At 38.0% G+C, this 10,550-nt stretch overlaps 1 protein-coding gene across 1 annotated transcript; it reads right to left on the bottom strand.

The window, feature by feature from the left end:
* Positions 1 to 438: 438 nt before the first annotated feature.
* On the bottom strand, positions 439 to 9,131 carry LOC127943059 (intestinal-type alkaline phosphatase-like). The gene is made up of 11 exons (XM_052539175.1): positions 8,911 to 9,131; positions 8,525 to 8,644; positions 7,543 to 7,658; positions 5,788 to 5,962; positions 5,236 to 5,408; positions 3,517 to 3,651; positions 3,357 to 3,432; positions 3,141 to 3,275; positions 2,869 to 3,060; positions 1,035 to 1,151; positions 439 to 958 (listed from the first exon to the last, which is right to left on the bottom strand). Exons 1-11 carry the CDS (start codon positions 8,996 to 8,998, stop codon positions 687 to 689), a joined length of 1,599 nt encoding a protein of 532 aa, XP_052395135.1. The 5' UTR covers positions 8,999 to 9,131; the 3' UTR covers positions 439 to 686.
* Between the last annotated feature and the right edge of the window lie 1,419 nt (positions 9,132 to 10,550).

Genomic DNA, 10,550 nt, shown 5'->3' with positions numbered 1-10,550 from the left:
AACTATACTTTACTGCATTGTTCTGTTCAAAATACATTTTTGATCCTACAATAAACCAGTTAATCAAGATCGACTGTAAATATAAGTAAATATAGCATGCAACATATTGATTAATCTGCCTTGCTGATGGTCCATGTCTAAAAGCGCGCAACAATATTTACATTTGCGGAATGCTTTTATACAATGTAAACTGCATAGAATTCAATGTTTATCAGTTCATGCATTGCCTGCATGCAAAATAGTAACTGGAACTGGATTTAAATCAAATGTAATTAAGATTTATAGATATGTTTATCATGACGTAATGTTATACGGCTAGTTTTCTAACCCTTCAGTAATGGATATGTAATTGCTTTCGATTTCTAATGGCATTCATGCCACAGAAGATTTAATCACAAGGCTGATAATAATGACAATATGAGTAATGTTGTTGTTTTTTAGAAAGTTTATTGGTCTCACGTTTAAAATTTATAGTCACAGTGCAAAAGAGTCTTCCATTGCGCAATATATACAAAAATATGGTTATAAAATACATCCATAAAAAAAGAAGAAGAAATCTTTACATGTATATACACAGCATTGCAATTCTGCAGAGCACCAAATTTCAGTATAAACTATTTGGGTTATAAATCTCCAAAAAGCCCCGAAGTGTCCTGGAGCTATAATCACTTATGCAGTAGAGTCTGTCATCTCATGACAAGCCAAAACACGCCGGTTATTAAGACAGGAGGCCCTGAAAGAGTGATTTTACAGCCCCCTGAGCTATGAAGACGCAGTGGACAGTTAGTGTATGGCTCCAGACATGCTGCATAAGCCATCACATGGGCCACATAATTCTGCTCTTTGACTCCGTGAAAGAGATGAGCCATTGGGCCTTTTGCGTAGATTGCCACATCTTCCCCTCCATGTGTCTCTGATTCTAAAGGAACAGCCGCTTGTTGCATGTACTCTTCACTAACTACAAATAAAACAAGGTATATTTTAGTTTTAGACAGCAATATAAGGGACAGATAGTAAATTATGTAAATACTTACAATGATCCACTGCTGAAACGTTTCCTCTTGTTCCGTTCACATAATTGTATCCTGGGCCATTAGCATACAAGATACTAGTGAATGGAAGACTATCCTCAGCCTTCTTGGGTGCCAGACCTGAAAGAAAGATAAAAAAAGAAGAAAAAAAAAACTATTACTATAGATATTACATTTAGAAAATTAAAGTATTACTGCATACAACAAAATAAGTAGTATGATTGCATGTTATTCAGAATGCGAAATGAAATTAGCTTACTACATACTATATCTATACTATATATATACTCAGTGTAATGTTTTTTAGCACAATTAATTGCATGTTAACTGCAATTAAATAAAAATTTATTAATTTACATTTATGTTATTTATTAACTTAAGGATCCCATTTCCTAAAACCTACCCATCTCTACCCCCCGGATCATATGGTTCCAATTACTCTTATACATATTGTTGTAACAAAATATAGCTATATAATTTCTGTTACACAAGTACTTAGTGAAGTGAAAAAATGTGTTGCTACATATGTGTAGTTACAGAAATATTATAGCTGTAGATGATATGTTCCAATATGTACTTACACTGTGGTTATATACTACGTACACATTTAGTTACTATGTAAGTAAACAGGTATTAGGGACACAATATAAAGTGGGACCCTGTAGTATGTCAATCGTCATCCTGAAAGTGTACTCACTTTAAGTAACTTAACTTCAGTAGCTTTTATTTAATTAATATTATACTATCAGTAAGTACAGTTTTGTAATATACTTTTAAGTACACTACAAGTGCACATTCAGTACAATGAAACACCAGTATAGTCCAGTATATTAGAGCCTGTCCTCCAACAAAAAAACGACCATATAGGTCATGTGTGCAAGCATTTATAACGACCTATATTTACGTTTTAAAGTTAAGCGCCCTCTAGCGGGTGTAAAATAATGACTGTATCGCGTTGCATCTGTCGTCGTGAATTGACATATAACATCATTACCAATCAAAACGCACGTTTAATTAAATGCAATGTGTGGGCTTTTTACACCGATCTCACAGTATTTCCTACATATTTTACTACTGTCGGTGGCTTATTCGTTCGAATGACCACACCTAACCCCACCCCTAAACCTACCCCTCACAGAAATCATGCTAAATTATGATTTATTGAGCATATACATTTTCATGCACGCCCGTTCCCTGGGATCGAAATCAAGGTATAACGCAATAATCTACTAACTGAACTGCTTGAAACGCAAACCAGAGTGCAAATAAAAGAGTACAAAACATTAATATGAAAACGACCTTTTGCCGATAGGGGCGCAATTGTAGTATACGCTCTGATGGGTCGTATTTCAGGGATTTGGACAAACGACCTATACAAGCGTATTGGTTAGAGGACAGGTTGGTATATTAGCATGACTTTCTTTGTAAAAAAAAAAAGTTCTGTCATAAAACTCTAGATGGAGCAGGCCGATAGGTTCCAATGAGCTTGCTGCTCAACATCCAAATACTTGGCTAGTCTTCAGAAACCCTCCACCTCCCCAGCTTTACCTGTATAGATTTGCTATGAGGTGATTTCATGTGTGTTATATATGGGAATTATATCATATATGTTATATGTGCAGCAGCAGTATTTCTTACATGCTCACAGCAGCATGTTGTAGATGTATTGACAGTAGCAAGTCTCAGTACATGCTCTGCCGCAGCAGCAGATCTATTCCACCAAGACCAATCACATTAACAAAACCATGTATATTACCATGCTATTCTCTCTGAGAGTAGTCATGCCAGAGATTACATTGTAATTATTTCAATTCCATGACATGAAGTTAAGATGTACCAAAAATAGGGTTCCCCCGTGGTGTATTTCCACCAAAAGTGAAGACATGGGAATGATCTGCAGTGACAACAGTGAGAGTGTCCGATTCACTGGTCAGCTCAGACGCTCTCTGGATTGCCCGGTCAAACATGATGGTTTCAGTTAGAGCAAGCTTGGCAACCCCATCATGGTGACCATGGTCTATTCTACCACGTAAAGAACAGACACGCGATTCATTATTAGCAGAGTATCTTGACAAAAGTGTAACACCTGAGTAAATGTTAAATACTCATCTTCCACAAAGAGAAAAAACCCTTTGGGATTCTTGCTGAGGATTTGAATGGCTTTCTCAGTCATGTCCACAATAGAGGGGTCACGGGTGCGATTCCTGAACTCTTCAAACCTCATGTCTTTGGGTTCAAACAGTCCTGAATGAGAAATATAAATGTGAACGTCATATTGGCAGACAAATACAGTAAGTCAGTCAAATCTTTGTGAACTGGCATTACCCATCAGGCAGTCTGTCGTTTTAACATTCACTGCACTAAGCTGCTCTTTGTTCCAGACATATCGGGCATTCCTTCCCTAACAAACAAAGCAGCTCATGATGTAAGATTGTGGTTTTATAATCACAATTTGTGCTGTGATAAAAGGATTTCTTTCAGATACCTTACGAGCACTTAGCCAGACATCAATGAGGTTCTTTTTGTCTTTGCGATCCCCTTTGCGAGAGGATGAAGAGGGGTATTCTGGATCAGGGGTACCCTTGGGTGTCATGTACATGCGGCCACCGCCGAGAATTACCTACGATAGAAACACATATTCAGAATTTGTTAACCTCTCTCTCTTTAAAATATTAACATTTTTATGCTCCTCGACATAAAGTTTGATTGCTTCAGTTATGCGTTTGGTATTTAAAGTGCCCCATCACGCCATTTTTATTTGCATGATTTAGTGCATCGTTGCTGTATAAATGTACCCTCAATGCCAAGATAATAAAACACAAAGTATCAAATTTCAATAAATAAATATACACTAAATAAAACAGAAACACCATAATTTACATATTAAAGGTACAAGACTGAGGCAGTACCGTTTCAAAAGGTACTAGTGTGCACTTTTATAGGTAACTTTAAGGCAGCATTTAGCGCTAAATAAGGTACAATGTACAAATAAGGTAAACAAATGTACAATTCAGCTTTTCTACCTTATGGTACGCTCCAGGAATTTTTCTGAGAGTATAAAGGGGCTTGACATAGTCTTTTAATTTATGTTAAACATCCAAATGAATCGATTCACTAGAATCTAATTTTCAATTTGCACTCAACAGTATTTATTTAGCTGCAGCTGTGAAGCATTGGCGGAGCTAGAGTTTTATACACGGATGACCAAGACTAATTCAGGGGGTCCATAGACCGTGACCGAAAATCAGTGTATAACTCCAACCTGGCATTATAAAGTAACTATTAACTATTTCTCAAAAATAGTTGCAAACGCTGCTTTGTAAATGTTGATTTTGTTATTAATATGACCTGATTTATGGTTCATATTCATAACCGTATGTTGTTGCCAGTTTACAGAGCGATGTTTCCAAGCACTTTGAGGCTGAAATAAATTACAATGCCTGGTATATCTATTTAATGATTGCAGGGCGGGACAGGTTGTAAAATAGATAAAGTGATGCAGGGCAGGCTGGGGCGGGCCAAATAATTTCATAAAAGCAGGACCCGCGGGCTGGAAAAAAACAGACTTGCGCATCACTATTGCATTCACAGACAGGATACGTCATCAGCGTGTTCACGCACGCTGTGCAGACTGAGCTAGACTGACAGACAAACACAAACAACCCGATCTTCCCTCCTGGTATTGTAGTACTTTTAAAGTTATTTCACAGGTGAATGACACATGATGTAGCCAAGCGGTTCCCAATTCCAGTCTTCGCGATTCAGATAACCAGCTTGTTAGAAGTGAGCTACGTGCATGAACTGTGTTCTGATTAATATGATCACTACACTACACAGTGTTCATTGCTCCCTACGCCCTAATCTCTTGACGTTTACTTCACTTTGGATCATGGGCTAGAATTGGGAACCTGTCGATGTAGCCTATTGTAGTAATGTTGTCTCTGGTATTCTGGACTGTGAGCGTAAATGCGCTCAGGGGCCGTGGCTTTTGAATGGCGATTGCAGAGAGGGTGGAATGTTTGCTTTCAGTGCTATCATGCTAAAGTTAGCATTTTCCAAGATCTCCTACTGCACCTTTAACTTTGGGGTCCCACCTGGGGTCAAATGTCAGGGATGTCCACCCTGGAGACTTCTCTGGCTCGGCACCAGTGTACAGCATACAAATTATTGAATGTATGGCATCAAACAGCGGATTAAAGCTTACATCGATGTCAGTGTTGGTCACCAGCTGCGTGGCGATATCGGTGCATCCCTGCCGGCGGGCAGCGGAGGGCACGTCTGCATCGCTGTACCAGCTGCGGCTCACCGAGTGGGCGTACGCAGCAGCAGGCGATGCGTGCTGGACTCTGGTGGTGGTCACAATGCCAACGGACTTTCCTGGATATATATACACACAAACACCCATCAGTGCATTTATCCTGCATGGTTAAAGGGACAGTTCACCCAAATATGAAGATTCTGTCATCATTTACTCGCCCTCATGTTGTTCCAAACCTATATGAGATTCTTTCTACTGTTGAGCACAAAAAGATATCCTGAAGAATGTTGGCAACCAAAAAAAAAGAAACCATGGAAGTCAATGTCAATTATTTTGTGCTCAACAGAAGAAAGTAAGTCGTACAGCTTTGGAACAACACAAGGGTGATTAAATGACAAAATCTTCGTATTTGGGTGAACTGTCTCTTTAAGAACAGCAACAGAAAAAACATTGGTTGCATTATCTGTAAGTGCGATAATGAGTCTAAATGGATAATACCTTGTGCTTTGGCGCGATGTAACACTGAGAAAACCTCATTGCCAAATGTGGTGTTGCACTCATAGGCCACTGCTTTAGCGCTCAAACCCACCGTCTTGGCATTAGCCTTCACACCGCAGTGGTACGCCGTAGCTGTGCTAGCACTGTCTGCCACCTGCTTGTCAACACTGTACGTCTGTTTGGAAACACATCAACTCAGTATATCAAATACGGATAGTTTTGCTGTTGAAAACATAGCATTTTAAGGCATACAATAAGTAGATAAACAATTTCCTTACACCCTATTCTGATCCCTATTTATATAGTGATTATAGGCATGTCATGCATAGTACAGATCATCCGTAGTCAGCATTCCTTCATCCTCATGTGCTCTCCAGGATCAGAGGTTGCAGTGCTATCAAAACTCATTAGGAATATATAACCTGCAATCAACTGATAACTTCTCCTATCTTTCACTGTGCATGTGTTGCTATCAAAACAATATGGAGGCCCATTTCTGTCAAATGCACTCTAAAAATGCTGGGTTAAATATGACCCTGTGCTGGACAAACCCAGCTACTGAACTATCGGTAAGCCCCTCCCCTCAAATGCAGATGAGCCAATGGCAGTAGAGTATCAGTTGTATGGGGAGGGGAACTCGAATGTCTGTAGGTCTCAGTGATTCGATGATTCGTAAAATCGAAGCTTGCAAGGTTTATGGTTTTGAGTTTTTATGTTATATTTAGGACTTGGATCTATCCATCCATCCACAAAACAAATCACCCTGATGCATAAACACTGCCTCAACCAATAAATATATTATACTACAAATATAATCCTGAATATTTTACTTAAAATTAAAATATATTTTATAATAATAGTATATTTAGACATAACCATGATATACAAAACAACAATTATCATTATCGTGTTAATTTAGTATGTGACGATTTATCGCAATATTAATATAAACGCAATATTTAAAATGAGCAGTTCTCTTATAGTGACACCACATGTAAATACTCCAGTACCTGGCTGAGCTCCCAGGTGGCAGTATTGTGCCTGATCTGAGGACAGTCCTGTTTATTAGAGTAAGTCGTTATTATTTTACTAGTCATAGAATGGGAAATGTTATATTAACCTGTTAACAGGGGTTTTCAAAAGAAAAACTCAGTAAACAAAGGAACAAATAGACTGATAATAGACTGATATCTTTCCCCCCAAGGTTTCTATAGATATCGCGATATATCGATATCGTGAATTCTTATGGCCACTATAACCGTCATATGAAAAATCTAAAATTTTCAGCCCTAATATATATATATATATATATATTAGGGCTGAAAATTTTTGATTTATATATATAAAAGCAATTAATTGTAGAATTGTGGGGGGTCTGACCCCTTACTTGACTTCAAGCTTTAAGTAAGCGGTCAGACACCCCCCCCCCCATTCTACAATAAATTGATTATTTGTTAAAGTAACAGTATAGAGACTGATGTGCAGTGAGAAAGTAAATAGATTTTCATGTTGATTTTAAATCAGTTGCTTTGCTTTTCAGGCTTTTACACCCAGTTCAGTAAGAATCTCAATATGGAAAATAAAATAAAAAATGTAATCTCAAGACAAGCCGCAGTTTTTCCATGCAACACCCATGCTCAGTCCATTGTTCCATTTGTCTGACAGCCCAAAACTGCCTTTATATAATTGCACAACAAGATTGCTATGAATTATCTGTGAGTGATTAAAGAGGGTGGGAAATGAGAAGCGTCAGACCTTTGACAGGGAGACATATGGAAATGTATCCATGGCCAAAACCGTCTCCTCCCCTGACTGTCCTTCCATCTGACCTCGTAGTATACGGGCGGCTGAAACCGTAGACACTCCCATCCCTGACAGATCAACAGAGGAACAAATATCACAGCCTGATCCTGAACCCAAACCAATCATCACCTGAAGTAACATGCAGGTGCGTAAGGGCTAATATACTGCCAGCCAGTCATTATCACAAAATAAACCCAACAGGTGGATCAGGAATACTGAACTGCATCATTTTCCACCTATATAGAAATCTACATAATAAATAGTGAGATTTTATAACTGCACATGAGAGTGAGAGCGGAACATTCACCAGTGACTTTATCCATATTTCAAAGATAATAAAAGTAATTATGAAATTACACATAAAGATGCACTTAAGTGATTCAAAAGCACTATAAGTTCAGCTAATTGCATTTAATTTAAATTTAAACTACAGTACATTTTCATTTAACTGCAATTGAAATGCAGCGTTAGTGTTAGAAAAACTTTACATTCAGTTTATACGTAAATACATTCTGTGACAGTTTATTATTTCTGTAATAATTAAAAAAAGTATTCATAAAGGAAAATAAAATAGTACTTATGAATGCTTTTTTTCATTGTGATTGAAAATCAGGGTTATTCCAGGGTTACATGTCTGAAAACATGCCATCTTTTTTGTAATTTTGAACATTGTGATCATTTTATGCAAGAAAAATGCTCAAAAAGAAATAAAAAACTACGCTTTACTCAAACATATAAATCGTATATTCAATGTTCAACTGGTCTCCTAATTTTTTTCATAGCTGTATTGATATTGATATTGATACTGTATATTTTTTAATTTAGTATATTGAGTTCTTAATGTGTTTGAAACCTCAAAAAAACTCTTTACCACTAAAGGAGTGTAGTTTCGTCATAGACTGACTAGCAGTGTTGGGTTGGGTTGGTAACTCACCGTCGCCGACGAAGAGGATGAGGTTTTTGGCACGATGCGCTCGCAGTGGCAGTGTGAGAGCAGCCTCCAGCGTCCGCCTGGCCTGATCGTTCCAGTACGCAGGTTCTCTCTCCCATTCAGCTACCAAAACAAATACCAGGCTATAAACAACGTGTCCTTCTCAGAAATAGCGGCTGTCTGGGGCCGTAACTCTTCTGAAGAGGCTCTGCCGCAAACCTGCCCTGACAAGACCTGAGAGCCCCATGCTAACGGGAACACAGACTTTATACAAAGCAGTGTAAAACTACACTACAGTCCCGGGATTTGCTTTCAACCCACACACCCACCAGCAGACGTTACCTGTGCTAATTTTAGAGACGTGGACAAGAGGAGCGCTGTTTGCTTACCCGTGGTCTCTAGACTGCATCTGGTGCTCAGGAGGAGGCGGGCCAAGAGGAGCAGGATGCCGGGGGCCCGGCTGTAAACCAAACACATCCTAAAACACAGAGAAAAGGAGCAAATTCAGCACACCTCGAAGCTGGGAAGGAGTGTCTCCTCAGTCCTCCAGCTCCTGCTTTTAAAACCTGGGGTGTGTTGAGAGCCGGGGCCCCTGACAGCTCATAGGCTCGTGCTGACGGTGGGGGACCACACAGGGCCAGGAAACCCCTTGGCATTTTTTCCAAATCCGCCGTTTTAGTTTTAGCTGAGCACTCTTCCTTGTTTCTTTTCTTCCTTTCTGTTCCTGGCTCTCCTGAGATCTGCTCTTGGAAGCCGAAAGCCACCTTTGATGTGGCAAATTGAGCTAATGTGTATTTTCCATACAACGGTTAGTCGGCTGGAGAAAAAGCAGCATTCAAAACATATTGCTTTTTATGTCCCTGTTATGACTTGGAAAATCAATCCAGCATGTGTGAAACGTCAAGCTCTCCAGTTCTTGCAAGGTTTCGTACTCTATGGAGGATGCAAATAGCCCTGAAGTGTCAAAAATGCTTTTCTCTTGTGAAAAAGAGCACTTAATTGTATTTAAAGTGCACTTGTAGTGTACATCATATCTTACATAAAAGTATATATTTAAAATATATTTTAATATATAATATGAATGAAAACAAAGGTCAACTTAAGCACACTTAAGTGACTCTGTCACTTAAGTATTCCTTTAAAAAGTGCACTTTGTAATAATGTAAAAATAAAAGTTTTACTTTTTCAATCATTACGTTTTAATCTTTTAGCATGCTTTAAAAAATGTACAGTTATGTTGATGTATCCACCTAACTGTAGTATCTTATTTGAAATGACTAAAATTCAACCTCATTACAAGTAGAAACATAACAAACATTTTTATTTACGTTAAAGAGTATTATTATTATTATTTTTTAACATACTTCAGAAATTAAAAGTAATTAGAAAAACTAACTGAATTTAATATAAATTTGAACTAATTAGCAATTAGCATGCAACGAAGTATCTGAAAAAATGATTCAGTTTTTTTCCCCAAGTAAATTATTTCCAAAATATTTATTATTATTCTTTTTTTTTTAAGTATGCAAAAGTATTCTTCTTTTTCACAAGGGTATAAAATAGATAATCACTCTATATTCTGACCGAAGAAGTATTTTACATTATTTGCATGTGAAACAATGAGACATGAAGTGAAGTTACAGAGCTCAGTGTGTCCCAAACAAGTCAAGACGGGGAGGAACTTGTTATTAAAGGATGTGCAGGCAAGCAGTGTTTAGTTGCTTTTGGTTCCCTGGTAACATTCCATATAGGGATATTTATAGAATTCTGGTGATTTCCAATTCTAGAATTCAAGTGTGGTCTCAGATGTGTGTATATTAGCTATTTTACAACAGTTTCAAATGTGGCAGAATGATCCACTGATTATTTTAGGATTAGGAGCCAAGTGCCGAAGGTGCATAGGCACCTATTGTATCCGTCTGTGTTCTTCTTCTTCTTCTTCTTCTTTTTCAGTTTCTTCCACTCTTGAGTCTATGACAACCCATAGAATTGCTTGCGGCAAACTTGGGAAATCTGGCACACTGATAGA

The sequence above is a fragment of the Carassius gibelio genome, chromosome A22, assembly GCF_023724105.1.
Source record: "Carassius gibelio isolate Cgi1373 ecotype wild population from Czech Republic chromosome A22, carGib1.2-hapl.c, whole genome shotgun sequence".
In the NCBI taxonomy this organism is placed as follows: domain Eukaryota; kingdom Metazoa; phylum Chordata; class Actinopteri; order Cypriniformes; family Cyprinidae; genus Carassius; species Carassius gibelio.
Note: the sequence above shows the minus strand (reverse complement) of the source record. Positions and strands in the feature narration are given on the sequence as shown.